This window comes from Hemicordylus capensis, chromosome 4, assembly GCF_027244095.1.
Source record: "Hemicordylus capensis ecotype Gifberg chromosome 4, rHemCap1.1.pri, whole genome shotgun sequence".
In the NCBI taxonomy this organism is placed as follows: Eukaryota; Metazoa; Chordata; class Lepidosauria; order Squamata; family Cordylidae; genus Hemicordylus; species Hemicordylus capensis.
Window position 1 is genome coordinate 321,078,316 of NC_069660.1, and position 15,922 is coordinate 321,094,237.

Below are 15,922 nucleotides of genomic sequence, written 5' to 3' on the forward strand. Positions count from 1 at the left end.
ACTAGAGAGCTCCCCGGAAATGTTTAAGAGAACATCTTCTTCATGATGAACCTCACCACCCATTGAGGTCATCGAGAGAGGTCCGTCTCCAGTTGCTGCCAGCTGGGCTGGTGGCCACAGGGGGATGGGCCAGCCCGATTGCTGCCCAGAGACTGTGGAATGCGCTCTCTACTGAGATACCACCCTCCTCCCCATCCCTGACAATTTTTAAAAGCACTTGAAAACCCACCTCTTCACCAAAGCCTTTTCAGCTTTTTACATGTCTAAGTTGTAATCTGTTCTATGTTATTGTAAACTACCCAGAGATGAAGATTTGGGGCAGTATACAAACGTGATAGACAGACAGAGCCAAGATGTTTCTAATCTCCCTTCCACTGCTTCCTGCGCAGTCCTTAGTGTGTGTGCCAAAGTTACAAGGGGAAGGAATCCACTCACCTGGGCCAACCCATCCCAAATGGTCAGAGAGGAAGGAGGAAAACCAGGAGGGAACCCAACCGACTGAAAAAGTGGCCCAAACCTGAACCCCAGTCAGTAATTATGCTCTCCATGCCAAATGCTCTTTGACAGAGGAGAGCGAGCTCCGATTAAAAGCATCCTCCTAATCAAGACAGACCTTTGCACTGGTAAACAACTTCCTCAGCCCCACCTGGGGGCATCCTGAGCATCCCAGCCAAGTCCAATCAGGAGCAAGAGGCCAATGAAGAGCAGCCACGCAAGAGCTCTCTCCCGCCCACCTCCACCTCCACCTCCCTGGTGCCCCTGGCGCATCCAGTGGCTGAAGCCCACACCGAGTGGGAATTTCCTGCCCCAGTGAAGCTGCTGCAGCAGAGTCCTTAGGAGGCATAAGAAACTTTATTTCCTGAGCACAAGGCGGCACAGGCAGGATCCTAGAAATAAAGCACGGTGGGTGAGGTCAGCACTGCTACAAGAAGGAAGCCTGCCAAGCAAAGAGGCATCCCTGCCCCCCACCCCGAGTTCAAGCAGCTCACCGACAGCTCTACCTAATGGCCAGGATATCCTGCCCCCTTTCTCCCCCAAAGCAAAACTAAGGCACTAAACGAACGCTGGGGTGGGGGAAGAGTCACAGGAAGGAAACCTTGCTGATGAGAAGGTGTCCTCAGCAGGTGGGCACTCCACACCATGACCCGGCCCCTTTGGGTCAGGCTGCTGGCCAGGAGCATGCAGGTGGCCTCCCTCACATGGCCAGCTGGTGCAGAGTGTAGCCAACAAAAAATGACTCGGCAAAGCATCCAGTGCGTCAGGAAGGGAAGCGTGCTTTGGGCCTTCTGGAGGCACAAAAAGGTGCCCAGCGGGAAAAACCCACCACAGGGCCGCTCCGGAGCAAAGAGGCTGGCCTGGCACGGAGAAGGGTCCCCACAAAATGCACTTAGACCAGTGAGGCAGAGCCCTTCAGAAAGAGGAGGGCAGGTCTCCCCAAAGTCCCTAGTGACAGGCCACAGGGCATGGCTTTTACCCCCGCACTCCCGAAGAGGCACCAAAGCGGGTGGCAAGACAAGGAGAGCTCAGTGGGTCACCCAGGAGCTCTCTGCAGGGTGAGGCTCCCTGCCGGTCTCCATCGTCTCAGCCTTCACACTCCTGGGCTGCTCCTCAGGGTTGAGGTTTGGATGCTTCTTCCAGATCCCCTCTTTGGTTCGGACGTGCAGAACCCCTGCCATGGGGAGAAGAAGAAGAAGAAGAAGATGCCAGTACGCCGAGGACTTCCCAGGCGTTGGGCCCACACTCTGCACCCCTCAGGCACGTTCTCGTCCCCCTTCCCCACCTTGCCTGCTCTGCCTTCTGGAGTCAGAAGAGACCAAGGGAAGTGACTGAGCCCAAACCTGGAAGGCAGGGCAGGCCAGGCCACATGCCCCTTTCTTGCGCGCGCGCGCTCGCTCTCCGGGCCACCAGGACTGACAGCAACCAACAGGATGCTATGGAGCCACCCTCGTCTAGGTCACATCCAAGCCCTACAGACACTTGTTAAGGCTCTGGAACTGCAGCTTGCCGGGGGCTACAGGAAGAGCAGCCCCTGCATCCCCTCTCCATGGAAGGGCCAGCTGAAGGCCTCCAGCATCTGGCCAACAAGGGTGTGTGCGTTGGATTCCTTGTCTCAGAAGTCTGGCCCGATGCGCCCGCAGATCCTAGAGACGTTTACCAATCTGAGTACCCAGCTGCTCTTTTCTGTCCACCATCCTTATGCAGGCTCCTCTTTGTAAAATCCCCTTTAACCGCCCCTGCCCCCCCCTGCCCCGACTAGTATTCTGTGGGGGTGGAGGGGGGGATGGAAGGCAAGGTGGGTGGGCCTGCACGGTGGATGCTCTGCTACGGAGCTGTGAGTTCTCTTGCCACAGGAAACAATTAAGCAGCCTCATAACAGTGTGGCCGATATCTGGGGTCTTTAATAATAAAGATACTCCTCATTCCCCAAGCCACTCTGGAGTGCAATTAAATTAGGTACTGATCACCTGTTTCCCCAAGGGGCGGAACGTAAAGCATGACAAAAACAAACCATCTAGCATCATGAAACCTAAGAATCCTTAACAGCACAAGAGAGCAAGACCAGGAACTAGGTGTGGGGGGGCGGGGGGGGGAGAGATGGCTTGCCCCTCCCACTCTAGGACTGCACCTTGCTCAGCCACTCCTCATAATATTACTTATGGGGCCTCCACGTTCAGAGGCAACAGGTCTCCATCTGACCCCGCTGGTGAGCTTCGCAGAGGCCGAACATGGGGTTAGGGGGGCCCACCTTGGTCTGCCCGACTCCAGCAGAGGAGCCACATTTATGTCCTTACCTGAGCCCGGAAAAGCAAACGGCTCACCATCCAGCTTCACAGCCATCTGGGGAAAGCAAGCAAGAAACAGGACACGGCTAGTGAGGCTTCTAAGAGATGGAAGAGCATAGCTCTGGACCCAACGTGTTTCATTGTTCTTCTTCTTCTTAGAATTTATATATCGCCTAGCATAGAAATCTCTAGGCAGTGTACAGAATTAAAAACAAAACACGACACATTTAAAATTCATAAAAAGATAAAATCATCATGGAAGATAAAAACACATTAAAATTTTAAAAATGGTCATCGGATGCTGGCTCACGGCAGCTGACATAGTTCTTTCAGAGCATAACCACAACTCGCTCAATCGGTTGCCCGAGGAAGAGCCCTAGACGCACTGGCCCACGGAATTCTCCACTGCCCCCCGCTCTGAGGCTTCGCGTTTTGTATGGGTTTGCTGGCAGCGAGGAATTGTTATTTTTCTTCTTCTTTCTATCTGGTTTTAAGCTACCAAGATAAGCTAAAGCACTCCAGAGCGTCCCCCAAGGAATCTTGCTCCAGCCAATGAGAGCAGGAGGCCGGGGGCTGGGGCCCAGCCTACTCTGATGTAACCCCCAAGGAGGGGTGGCCAACAAGGGGGCAGGCTCAGCTGGTGCCTTTAAGAACAGCAGTCTGTTTACGGGGCCAATTTGCAAGGATCACTTGGTGATCACCCGGAGCAGAGCCCCCTCAGATGACCCCGTCAAGCGGGCAGCATCCCTTGGGAGCAGGCAGTCCACTCCAGAAGCCTCACGACTCCCAGGAAGAGGCCTCGGCCCCCCACTGGATTCCTCAGCAAACAACTTACCTGGTGCCGAGGTGCTCCCAGAAGTACATCCGGCTCCCACCAGCCGCCCCTTGGGACACAGGCTTGACTTGTTGTTGGAGGCGGCGGTGGCGACCCACAGCCTGGCACAGAGGGCATCTTCGGGGCTTCTGCAGCCCAGCTGGAGCTGAAGAAAGCCAAGGAGAGATTTGGCAGCGGCTGGCGTGAACCCCCTTCCACCCACATCACACAGAGAAGATGGTGTTCAGCTCCTCCTCCGTCCAGCACCATCCATAGGGATGCATATTTCTAGAGCCAAAGCCGCAAGATTCTGTCCCACTTCCATCACAATCCTCCGGCTGTTTCCAGAAAGGGCAACAAGACAGCCTGCCCCATACATCCCGTGGTGGGCCTTATCAGGACACCAATGGGAGCCCCACACAAGTGCAGTGAGCTCTCGAAGAGGAGGGGTGGGATAAATAAGGGGCTTGCAAGGGAGAAACCCCCCAAACAGGGACCAAGTGGCCACTGAAGGACCTGCCCAAGGGAACGCGACACCCATGAGCCTCGGTGTGCATGGGACTAAGTAGGAGACCCAGACACGAGCGCCTTGTGCCTTCCACCCTTGAAACAGCTTGCCACTAGGATAGCCTTCAGATGCAGGGAGGGTCACAGCACAGAGGGAAGCAGGAGGCCCAGGTTCCATCCCTGGGAGGAGAGCTGGCCTTGTGGTAAGCAGGAATGGTCCCCTTTGCTAAGAAGGACCCACCCTGGTTTGCATTTGAATGGGAGACTACAGGTGTGAGCACTGTAGTATATCCCCCTTGGGGGATGGGGCCGCTCTGGGAAGCCCATCTTCAAGATGGCAGCCAGAAGGCTCCAAGAGAGGGCTGGGTGAGATTCCTGCCTGCAACCTTGGAGAAGCTGCTGCCAGTCTTTGCAGACAATACTGAGCGAGATGGACCAGAGGTCTGGCTCCGTCGAAGGCAGCTTCTTCTGTTTCTAGCAGCCCCTGCAGGTCACGGCTGGGAAAGCCTTCCACTTGTCCCGGGCCAGGCAGGGGCTCTGCAAAGCCGTAGGAAGGGGAGGGGAACTCAAGCCAGGCTTGCTGCTGAGAGAAGAGCTCGCCCTTCCTGAACGAGGACGATGACGACGACTCCTCCTCTTCGGGAGGCCGCCGCCGAAGCACAGCAGCTCACCTCAGTAGTGAGTCCCCAGCAAGGTCACGTCCTGCCTTGTGTCCCGAGGCCTGGCCCTTGGGCTTCTTCTCCCACTGTGGCTGGAGCGCCTCCCCTGCTCTCTTCTTGCCCTCCGGGGGCCCGTCCCGCTGGGCCTCTGGCAGGCACGGAGACGCAGAAGCAGCTGGTGGGGCCTGGTGAGGCTTCTCAGCGCCCTTCTTCTGGGGCTGCTGCAGGGACAGAGAGCCAGCCGGTGGGGTGAGCAGCCCTGCAGTGTCCTTCCTGGGCAGGATCGGGCTCCCTCTGATGCTGCGAGGATCCCACTGGGCTCGAGGACAGCTGCTCACACCCCAGCGGTGGGCCTGCCTGCATGCCAAGGCCCCCCACTCCCTTTCAGACCCCAGTTTCCCAGCACCCCAGAAGTACAGCCACTTTCCAAGTCAGAGGCTGGGGGCCCTCGAGGGTCTGGAACCCCAGTTGCGGGCAGCAGGGGCTGAGCAGGAAGGCGGCCCACCTGGGCTGTGTAAGAGACTCCGAGAGACGCCAGCTTCTCCCTCCCTCGTTGCAGGCTGAGCGGGTGGCACTCGGGGGCTTCCCTGCCACTGGCCGAGAGGCACCCCAGGAGCCCCGAAGCCAGCCGCTGGTCTTGGGCCTTGTCCAGGATCACCAGCGACTCTTGGCTGCAGACGCCTAGAAAGGAGGACCCAAAGCCTGCCTCCGACAAGTTACACAACACAGCACAGGGGCGGGGGGTGGGGAGGCCACACCACTCTTCTTGACCGATTTGCAATACCCCCACGTCTCTCTTCCAACCAACGCTCTCAAGCAGACGGCAAAGCCTTTGCCCGGAGGGGTGTCCGATGGGGGAGTCAAGGAAGCCAGCCAGCCAGCCAGCGGACCAGCCCCAGCCCCAGCCCCAGCCCCTCACCTGCACTGGATGCTGGGACTCCCAAGCGAGAGCAAAGGTCTCCAAGAGCTTGAGAGGAAACCTGCAGGATCAGGCAGCCCAGAGGCAGGCAAGACTCACAGCGGGCAACATCGCTCAGGAGCAGGGCCACGGCAGTGCCGTCTGGCGGGGGGGAGGAAAAGGCAGCAGGGTGACAAGAGGCCGACGGCGCGTGGCCCGCCCCCCAGAAAGCACCCCACAGATCATTTCTAAAAGGAATTATACCCACACATTAGAGACACCCAGCCTGTTTCAGAAGAAATGCAGCCAACACACCACCATTTTCCTCAGCTACTAGACAATTATTTTGTGCCTCAGGGGCGTGTGTGTGAATGCTGCAACCGGGACCTTGGCAAACTTCCAAATGCAGCTTTGGCCTACCCCGCCTCCCGCTGCTGACATGCAATACCTGGGGGGGGGCACTCTGCACGTGCTCCAGCCCCATGCTCCTTGCCCTGCATCTTTGCATGGGGGTCCTCTGGAGGGAACTCAGTTGTACTGACTCCGGTTCTAGTACTTCACCACCACCCCCGGCCCCCAAAGCCAGTCAGCCATCAGTCTCTCGTCATGGTTTCAGAGACAGCCACACTGGCTTGCAGAGCAGCGCGCGAGGACCCCTCCCATCCACAGGGCTGTGGGGGGCGGAGCTGGGAGAAGAAAATGCCGCTTGGAGCAGCAGCAGCAGCAGCAGAGGGTGAGGCATTACTGACCTGCCAGGGTCAAAGTGATGTCCTGCCTGGATACCTTGAACAACACACAAACAGAGGGATTCCCATTAGAGAGATTCCATGCTCAGAACACACACACTGGTTAGAAACGGGTGAACTGCACATCCTGGGGATGGAGGGCAAACGGACGGCAAGGGCAGCCCAGGACCTTGCTAGGAGGCAAGACACACCCAAGCCCTGGGAGGCTCCAAGCCCTGGGAGGCACACCAGGACCATGCCCAAATCCCCCACCTGGCCCAAATCCAACCAGCAGGACCTGCAAGGAGGCCGCTTTCAGTTTGCTCTTGAAGGGACCTCTGCTGAACCTTGGCCTAAAATCACCTCCTGGGCTTGCTCAGAAGGACCTGGGCTACAGGGGAGGGCGTTGCTGGATCACCCAGGGTCCTGTTACATGGCACCTAGGGCCACTGTTTTCCTTCCACTTTCAGTTAGTGGCATAAGACCCAGGCCTCAGGAGGGAAGCAACCCTGGACCCAGAAAACCTGCCTTCAGAAGCGCCTTCCTCACCTTCTTCAGACGCTCCCTTCTGCACTCCCCTTCCAAGCTTATTGGAAGTTGTGTGTGTTGAAAAAACTGGTGCAAGTTCTAGACAACTTACCTGTCCTTCTAAACTTCCTGGCCATCAGTTTCATGGGATGACCCCTGGTTTTAGCAGTGTGAGAGAGGGAGAAGAACTTCTCTCTCTCCACACCATGCATGATTTTATCATGTCTATCCTGTCTCCCTGCAGTCGTCTTTTTCCTAAACTCAACTTGCTCAACTTGCCCCGCTGTTTTTGGACTACAACTCCCACAATCCCCAGCCACAGTGGCCAATAGCCAGGGATTATGGGAGTTGTTGTAGACCAACCTCTGCAAGAGGGCCAATGTTGGGCAGCTCTGCTCTAGCGGGAAGATGCTGACCCCAGCACCATCCAACCCTCCAAAGGTGTCCAGGGACGCCCAAGTACAATTCACTAAACCTGGATGGTTGCAACGTGAGGAAGAGGCAACGCTCCAACCCGGATGTCCACGGATGCTGCTGAGAAGCTCGAGGGCTCCCGGCTCCATGGCAGCTCCTTCCCCACGGCAGGGCCACTGCCCTCCGCCTGCGATGAGGGGCTGGGGAGGACGTACTCCACGCAAGAGCGCTTGCAAATCTTGTCAACTCTGGCACAGATACTCATTAATTCTGAAACAACAAGAAGGAAGCAACATTATTCCTCCCACAGCTCCAGAGAGAGGCTTCCAAAGGCTCCTGAAAGCAGAGACTCAGCCGCCGCCCTGCAAACAGGTTTCCCAACGGTTCCTGCCCACAACCAACAGGCAGCAGCAGCAGGGACCAGGCTCATCTTCTCCAAGCAGAGAACTGGGCCAACGGCAAGTGGCAATGCTCTCAAGAGCAGGGTACCCTGAAGGGGCTGTGCCCACCCACAGGACTCGCACCCACAACTACCAGGAACGCACAATTAGGTCCCCTTCGCACCTGGCTTCCCAACCACAACCACGTTCTGATGGAGTGGGCTCCAGTCTACCCAAATGCCCCCTTTCAAGCACTTGCTGGCCTTTGAGGTGCCCCAGATCTGCTTCTGCCTGCCCCTCTCCTGACCCCAAGGGAGGCACCAGCAGCAGCAGCAGAAACGCCTTACCTGGGATTATCCTGGCGTTTTTCTGGACAGGCCTCAGCATCGGCTCAAACTGCATTTTCAGGGACTTGCTCAGCTCCTGGACCAAGGACTGAAAGCTCCCACGGATGTATTGCTGGAACGAAGTCACGTGGCTGCTGTGTGGCCCACATGGCACTTGCCACTCATCCCTGGCAGTGGCCCCCGCTGGGCCTGGCTCCCCTTTCCCCTCGCCTAGCCTCGCACTGTCCAGACTAAACAGCTCAAAGAGCAGCAGCAGCAGCAGCAGCAGGTTTCCCCAGGAGCCAGAGCAAGCCCTGCTGGAGCTGGGAAAGGGGGCAGCACCTCCTCCTCAGAGGAACAGAGGAAGCTGCCCTATTCCGAGTCAGACCATCAGTCTATCTAGCTCAGCATTGTCTGCACAGACTGGCAGCGGCTTCTCCAAGGTTGCAGGCAGGAATCTCCCTCAGCCCCATCTTGAAGACGCTGCCACGGAGGGGACTGGGGGCCTTCTGCTGCTCTTCCCAGAGCGGCTCCATCCCCTGCTGAGGGGAATCTCTTGTAGTTCTGCTCACCCTTCTAGTCTCCCTTTCATATGCAACCAGGGCAGACCCTGCTTAGCTATGGGGACAAGTCCTGCTTGCTGCCACCAGACCAGCTCTCCTCCTCCTCCTCCTCCTCCCAGAAGAAGAAGAGACAAGGAGGGGAGCTGGCCCTGCCTTTGGGGCATGTGGCGGGGGGGGAGGAACCCCCACCCCGCAATCCAGTCACTTTCCACTCTGATGTGCAGACTCACCTGGAGCAGGTCCAGCTGCTCCCGCAACTTCTCTCTGGCAGAATCAAAGATGGCTGCCTTCTCCTGGTGGACGTGGCCCTCGATCGTCTCCTTCATCCTCTGGAAATAGCCAGGGCCTTTCATCTGGCCACAAGCTGCAGGGACAGGTCACCCACCGGCACATCACATTCCTCACACCCACACAGCACCAAGGAGGTGGGCTAGTGACTCGGGTGTCTGGCTGTTCTCTGCTCAGGTGGCCAAGCCCCCCTTGCTCAACTCAAACGCTTTCCCCTTCCAGCCGTCAGCCGCTGGCGGGCCACCTCTCACCTCAATGCCGGCAGCGCTCGAGGGCTGCCTGACACTAACTAAGGATACCAGTGAAAGCCAATTTCATCCCGTTAACAGGAGATGTCAGTCATGTCCCGTTTCATTTAAGCGATCTTGTGATCCACGCCCCTGGATAAAGCAGGGGGCCACACCCCTGAAGACAGGAAGCCCACATCAGCTGCTGCTACTGGACACCCACATGGGGAGGGGGGTAAGAAAGGGTGGCAGGGCAGGCCCCCAACGTCGGAATGAAGCGAGAGGAGAACCTCACGGCGCCTGGAGAATGCGTGGATGAGCACGGAGAAACCAAATCGTGTGTCGTCCCCCGGCCACCCACTTCCCACCCGCCCTGCCCCTCAGAAGAATCCCAGACGGGATCAAAGGCTTTCAGCACTTTGCAAAGGGCAATCCACCTCCAGAAGTCAGGACACCCACCCACAGTTCTAGGGCCACGGGGGTGATCCTGCTCACAGGCAGCTTTTTTGCATCCAACTTTCCCACAAGTGTCCTCGCCTAAAGGAAGAGATGTGCCCCTCCGCCCAGAGCCCCACTCCACGATTCCCGTTATGGGGCCTGTCCTGGAGGTTCACCCCCCAGTAATCTTGGGGTTCCCCCCACCCCCTTCCTCTCACAGCCACTGCCAAATTAGACAGGGAGTTCCACCGCCCCCGGCTGGAAGAATCAGAGGGCGGATTGGGGTCTCCCAGGGACAATCCTGCTCTCCTCCGCCCAGGTTCCAAGTACAGTAATCCCAAGGACTGGAGGGAAGGAAGGAAGCCCATGGCCACAAGCCACAAGCCAAGTTCGAGACCACGCCGGAGAGCAGAACTGGCCCTTCCTCCTGCAACACCTGGAGATCTAGTCAGCGCAGAGGATACCAAGGCCCGCCTGCAGCCGGTGGGGGGCAGAGAGCACCCCCCAGCGGAGCTCCCCATTCCGAGAGGCTGGCATGCTCCCCGGCAGCACGCAGCGCCCGCTGGCCCCCTTGCCCTGTGGTGGGGCTGGTCCCAGCCCATCAATGGAGAGGACCCCCCCCCGCACGTGGCCCCACCTGCATATGCCGGGTCCATGCCAGCCTGTATCTCTGGCGTGAGGAGACGGGAGATGGTCCGCTGCCTGCGGCCAATGTAGGCCATCTGGTCCAGGGTGAAGTTGAGTAACTGAGGAGGAGGAGGAGAAGAAGAAGAAGAAGAAGAAGAAGCAGGAGAGATGTGAGAGGAGACGGGCTCAGCCCTCAGCAGAGAGAGGCAAGGCCTCCCAAACGCTGGCTTGGGGCCTAAAGAGACCCCCGCCCCGCCCTTCCTCCGGATCCTGCCCCCAGGCACCCCCCCCCCCCGCAGCCAGCCAGGTGCAATTCTGAACGGGAGGCCGCCCAGGCAGGCAGCAGTGCCTCCCCACCCAGCCCCGGCGGCCTCACCCTTGCGTGGGCTGCTTCCATCTGCTGGCGGTAAACGGCATGGACTGCTTCTGCCACCCGGCTCTGCTTGCCCAGCTTCCTCTTGAGCTCCTTGAAAAAGGATCTCAACTGGTCCAGGACGGCGTTGGTGAAGTGCTGGGTGGCGTCCACCAACTTAGAGCTAGGAAGGAGGAGAGAGGCCCAGTGGCTCCAGCGGCCCAATCCAGCCCCCTCACAAGGCGACGCTGCCAACATGAAGTCCTTTCACAGGCAGGCGTCCAGCCAAGCGAGACAGGGAGCTGCCGCCTTGCACCAACGGAGACCGCGCTGAGCGTTCGCCACACTGACCGGCAGCGGATCTCCAACCTTTCAAGCCGGAGGGGGCCTTTCCCAGCCCTACCTGGAGCTGCCACCAGGGAGGGGGCCTGGGGGCTCCTGGATGCCAGCGACGCCCCACCACTGAGCTGCGTCTTCATCCCCATCCCACACCTCCAAGGAAGAGAAGTCCCTGGGTTCCCTGAGCACCTGTGGCTCAGGAGCAGAGCTGCTCTGGTGGCAGCAAACATGAGGAGCCCTCTTTGCTAAGCAGGGTCTGGCCTGGTGTGCAGCTGAACGGGATACTACCTGTGTGAGCACTGTCAGAGATTCCCCTCAGGGGATGGGGAGTCCGCTCTGGGAAGAGCCCCTGCAAGCTTGCATGCCGAAGGTCCCAAATTCCCTCTGTGGCAGCATCTCCAAGAGAGGCCAGAGAGAGACTCCTGCCTGCAACCTGGGAGAAGCCGCTGCCAGTCCGTGAAGACAAGACTGAGCTAGAAGGACCAAGGGTCTGACTCTGTGTAAGGCAGCTTCCAATTTGCGCGAGTGAGAGCGCCGCCATGTACTAACTAAACGTGGCACCTTCTGGGAAAACAAGACGCCACAGGCGCTGGCCTTGGGCTCTCTGCAGCCACGTCAGCCAATGTCTATGGAGCCAGAAGGCCAGAGCGCCAGCCACGCCCAGATTTGCGCTTCCCAATGCCAGCAGCGTACCTGAAGACCTCATTCCAGGTGACAGAAATGGCGCTGTAGATGGGCTGTGCAAGACAGTCATTGAAATCCACACACCCATATTGTGGAGAGGTGTAGGCACCACGGCGCGTGCACACAGCATGGTACGTGGCGTGTGGGTAGCCGTGGACCTGTGAGGAGAGAAGCCAGAGGGGAAGAGGAGAGGTCCCAATGCAGCCCCAGAGCCAGGCAAAGAGGTTCTGGAGCAGGGGAGATCCAGGACTCTGCCCCAGGAAACCGCAACAGGGTGGGGGGATCGGATACCCAAATGGAAACGCCTGACCAAGTCTGTCCAGCAAATGCATCCCACTTGTGGGTGGAGTCATGTAAGAAGAGGGGAGAGAGAGGTGGGCACCCTGGGGGTGCCACCTCTTTCCGCATGAGGCCTGGCCAGGCCTGAGCAGCCGAGTCTTGGGCACAATCCAGCAGGGAATTCCGCTGGGCAAATCCTGCTGAATGGGGAAGGTGCCGCTCACTTTCACACCAGGGAGGGCCACAAAGGGAGCACCCCCTGGTGGGGGGTGCCCTTTGCTACCTGGACTGGCTCTTGCGGATTGGAATCAAGCCACTAAGTGACGTGGTGGAGGCCGAGGTTTTTACATCCACCATCCTTTACTTATTTTGGTGATGAGAACTAGATTGAAAAGGGGAATTTATTCCAGCCTGAAACGGAGGCTTTTAAGAAATAAAACCCGTTGGATTCTTGAGTACCAACTGCTAATCCCAGTGACCCCAAAGTGTTTCTAGAGAGTGTGTACACACACACACCCTGTTCAATTGCTGCCAAGGGCCAGGGGATTCTCTATGTTTCAAATATGGCAGCAGAAAAACACTCCACACCTGATTCTTCCCATGAGAACACTTTCTAGAACCCCATACTAGGTGAGTTATTGTTACATTTTCATCCAGCCCTTCCACCAAGAAGCTCAGCACATATGGCTCTTCTCCTCCTCACAAGCAACCACCCTATGTGGTCGGTTAGGCTAAGAGGGAAGCAACACTCAGCAAGTCACGTGACTGAAGGGGAATCGAACCCGGGTCTCCCCAGTCCTAGCCCAACACTAGAACCCTGGCCAATCCCAGCTCGCCCTCCTCCCTCCCGGCTGACAGAACAGATTAGCAGGCAGGCAGTGGAGAACCAAAAGGTGTGCAGGAAGGCAAGGAGGCGGCTTACAGGCAAGCCCCAGCTCTGGGCTACGATCTCACACAGCTCCTTGGCCTTGTTTGTGCCTTTGGTCAGGCTGGCGAGGAGGAGGTCAAAGGCACACTGGATATCGCGGAGGCTGCCCTCGACAGGCCCCCGGAGGAGGCTGGGAAGGTCCCGCAAGGCCTGCTGCACCATCTCTTGGATCTGGGCCTGCTGAGAGTTGTCCTGCAGAGCAGAGGCAGGTGGTTACTTTACCGTTTATTTAACACGGTGCTTAACCAAGCAGTGACCTCAAAGTGATCTACAAGAAGAGTGTTAAATACAAAAGCTGCCGGCAGCAGCAATGACAAACTAACAGCTTGCTGGCTTCGGAAGGCTGCCTGCTGGTGCCTCAATGAAGACGAGGCAGTCGCCAGGCAGGACACCCCACAGATTGGGGTTAGGGTGGGGGTTGGAGGAGACCAAGCAAATGAGCCTGGTGCTCCGGAGAGAGCAAGCGAGCTGGTGCTGGAACTGCAGTGTGCAGCCATGAGCCAACAGACGGGCAGGCAGATGACGCTGGAGTCACAGTGCCTGCAACAGCAAGCAGCGGTGTGGGCAGAATGCGTCCCAGAAGAGGAGACCAGCAAGGGGGCATCAGGGCCCAGGGCTGGGGAGGTGGGGCGGGAGCACACTGCATCTGCCTCGAGTGACAAAAGGCACCAAGCCAGCCCCAAGGCCGAGCACCTCTCTACCAGGCTGCAGCAGAATGGCATCGCCTACAAAGCGAAGTTGGCCCTACACAGAAGCAAAACACAAGGGCCCTTTGGGGCCACCTTGCAGGCTTGGGGCTGGCCGTGGTCCACCCTGAGGGGAGGGACTAGAAGCTGCTCCTGGGGGCCTTTTGCTCAGCCCCTTAGAGATTCCTCTCTGCAATCAACCCACCAAATCTGAAAGGTTGCAGATTAACATTTTACCCTAATTAACGAACAATCAACAAAGACTAGAGGACCTGGCATCGTTGGAGAGACCACCATCCTGCAGGCTACACTGATGCCCTCTTTCTGGGGCAAGAATAATGGGGGGGGGGGGAACGGGACCCTCAAGATGGCTTTTCCTTCCAAATGTATATATGCACAAAATACCTACTTTGCCCATTATGATTGATTTATTATAGTCTCCATAGGAGCAGTCCCCTGAAGTACACAGTATTTAGCAGAAACCCACCTCAGTATCTCTTTTAAGTCTAGAACTTCCCTTATACTGACAGGCCTTGAACTTAATCTCTGCTAACTGGGCAAAGAGGCACCTTTTTAACGTGGTGATTCTCTTTATCTAGCAGGGGGAGAGTAACTGGCCCTATCCACCCCTCCAGTGGCTGTTGTGGGTGGCGGTCTTGTGTTTCTTTTTTAGATTGTGAGCCCTTTGGGGACAGGGAGCCATCTTATTTATTTGTGTGTTCTCTCTATGTAAACCACTTTGAAAACATTTGTTGAGAAGCAGTATATAAACATTTTGTTGTTGTTGATCAACTGAAGTCTCTGCAGTCCTTCCTTTCTGGGCACTTACGCTGCCCTCGACTCTTGGGCATTCAGTGGCTAAACACCTCACACCAGGAAGCAGCCTGTCTGAAGACATTGGCCATGGCTCACCTCTGCCCTTTGGCTGGTCAGATAATTCACAATTTGGCTTAACACACGAGCCAGATCCCGGAGGACCTTCTCTGTTGCCTCCATGCTGTGCTTCAAAGCCGTATCCATGGCAAACTTCCTTAAAGCTGGGATTTCTGAATAGACGATGCAGACAGAAAGAGCATTAACAGTGCCTCTCCAACTCCCATAGGAATCCAAGTGGCTACAAAGCATCCCCATGAGAGCTAGATCCTTGATATGCCCTCACCACCACCGCACCGATCCCCTTCCTGCTCAATACAGCACAGAGGAAGGAGGAAGAGAGGAGGCTGCAGGAATTCAGGAGCAGTGAGTTTGGGGCTGGTTTCCAAAACTGAACCAGGGACTAGAACACCGCTAGTTAAAATTCAGGGGAGGCCAAGCTATGCCATGCATCACCACAGACGGGGGTGGTGGTGGTGGTGGCCTTGTTTCCCTTCCTATACAAGAGTGTGTGTGTGTGTGTGCTGACAACCAGGAACAGCAAAGAAATTGGGGAGATGATGGGAGGAGAGGCAGACAAGCCAAAGTGTGGCAAAAAGGGGAGAGCGATTTGGAAAAAGAGCTCGGAAAGGTAATTAAAGTAGACATTATTTGTTAGCCACCCCATAACAATTGTTCTCTGGGAGGCTCATAGCACATTTAAAAACATCCAATAAAAATAAGCAATACACAACACAAAACGCAAGAGGCAAAACTGATCAAAAATCAATTTTAAAAAGCCAGAGTGAACAGAAAGGTTCACCTGGTGTCTAAAAAGACAAAAGTGACGGCACCGGGAGAGCCTCACTTGGGAAGGCTATTCCACAGACAGAGTGCCACCACCAAAAAGGCCTTCTCCCTAGAGAGGACAGAGGATTCCCACCAACAGAAAGAGACAGACACACAGATCTGTGCAGCACAGAGAAAAGGCTCATCCGCAAACATTTTCAGTGGACAGCATGAAGAGGAAAACTGTACTGGAGGGCTTCCCGGGGGAATGAAGGAGGAGAGAGAGATGGAGGAGTCTTTCCTCCCAAAATTGCAATTAATCTTTTGTCATTTTGCTCAAAATTCTCTCACTAGTGTTCCTGCTGCCTTCTGAGTCTTGAGGAATAGGACGGTGATGCAATGGCGTTCCATTGTTTAATGGAACCTGATTCTCCCCGGTGACAGAGAGCCAACTCCAGAGCCAGACTGGCCCATGGGCCACATTAGACTGCATGAACAGGATGATCTCCTCCCCTTCTTTGGGAAGAACAGGCACGCAAAATACACCACACAACCAGCAACGCTATCTAGAGCTGATCAGTTCTTTCTAAGGCACTAAAGTTGCAAAATGCAGCTCTCAAAGTATAGACGCTGGCAGCTTTTTTCAAGATTTCAGGGGTGGGGGGTGGGTCTGCATTCACATCCTAGTTCCAAAAACCCCACAGAACCTGCCCATGTGGAGGGAGGAGTTTCCAAGCCCGCCCCCTCCACAACCCGATCTCTCAGCAGCAGGGCCCAATGCCCTCTCGCCCCCCCACAAAGAGTGCCCGTGCCCATCAGCCACTGTGTGAGGGCCA

General features: G+C 56.6%; 1 protein-coding gene across 1 annotated transcript in view; it reads right to left on the reverse strand.

Moving 5' to 3' along the window:
- Nucleotides 1–833: 833 nt before the first annotated feature.
- The window catches only part of LOC128323767 (uncharacterized), a 61,414-nt gene continuing 46,325 nt past the window's right edge, over nt 834–15,922 (reverse strand). Inside the window, exons 16-30 of the mRNA XM_053247485.1 lie at nt 14,358–14,491; nt 12,754–12,951; nt 11,562–11,710; nt 10,554–10,713; nt 10,188–10,296; nt 8,828–8,961; nt 8,056–8,167; nt 7,390–7,598; nt 6,411–6,444; nt 5,683–5,823; nt 5,269–5,444; nt 4,776–4,984; nt 3,619–3,763; nt 2,793–2,838; nt 834–1,669 (exon numbers count right to left, since the gene is read on the reverse strand). Coding sequence (XP_053103460.1) covers nt 1,524–1,669; nt 2,793–2,838; nt 3,619–3,763; nt 4,776–4,984; nt 5,269–5,444; nt 5,683–5,823; nt 6,411–6,444; nt 7,390–7,598; nt 8,056–8,167; nt 8,828–8,961; nt 10,188–10,296; nt 10,554–10,713; nt 11,562–11,710; nt 12,754–12,951; nt 14,358–14,491 — 2,102 coding nt within the window. The 3' untranslated portion in view covers nt 834–1,523. The remainder of the gene's footprint in view (nt 1,670–2,792; nt 2,839–3,618; nt 3,764–4,775; nt 4,985–5,268; nt 5,445–5,682; nt 5,824–6,410; nt 6,445–7,389; nt 7,599–8,055; nt 8,168–8,827; nt 8,962–10,187; nt 10,297–10,553; nt 10,714–11,561; nt 11,711–12,753; nt 12,952–14,357; nt 14,492–15,922) is intronic.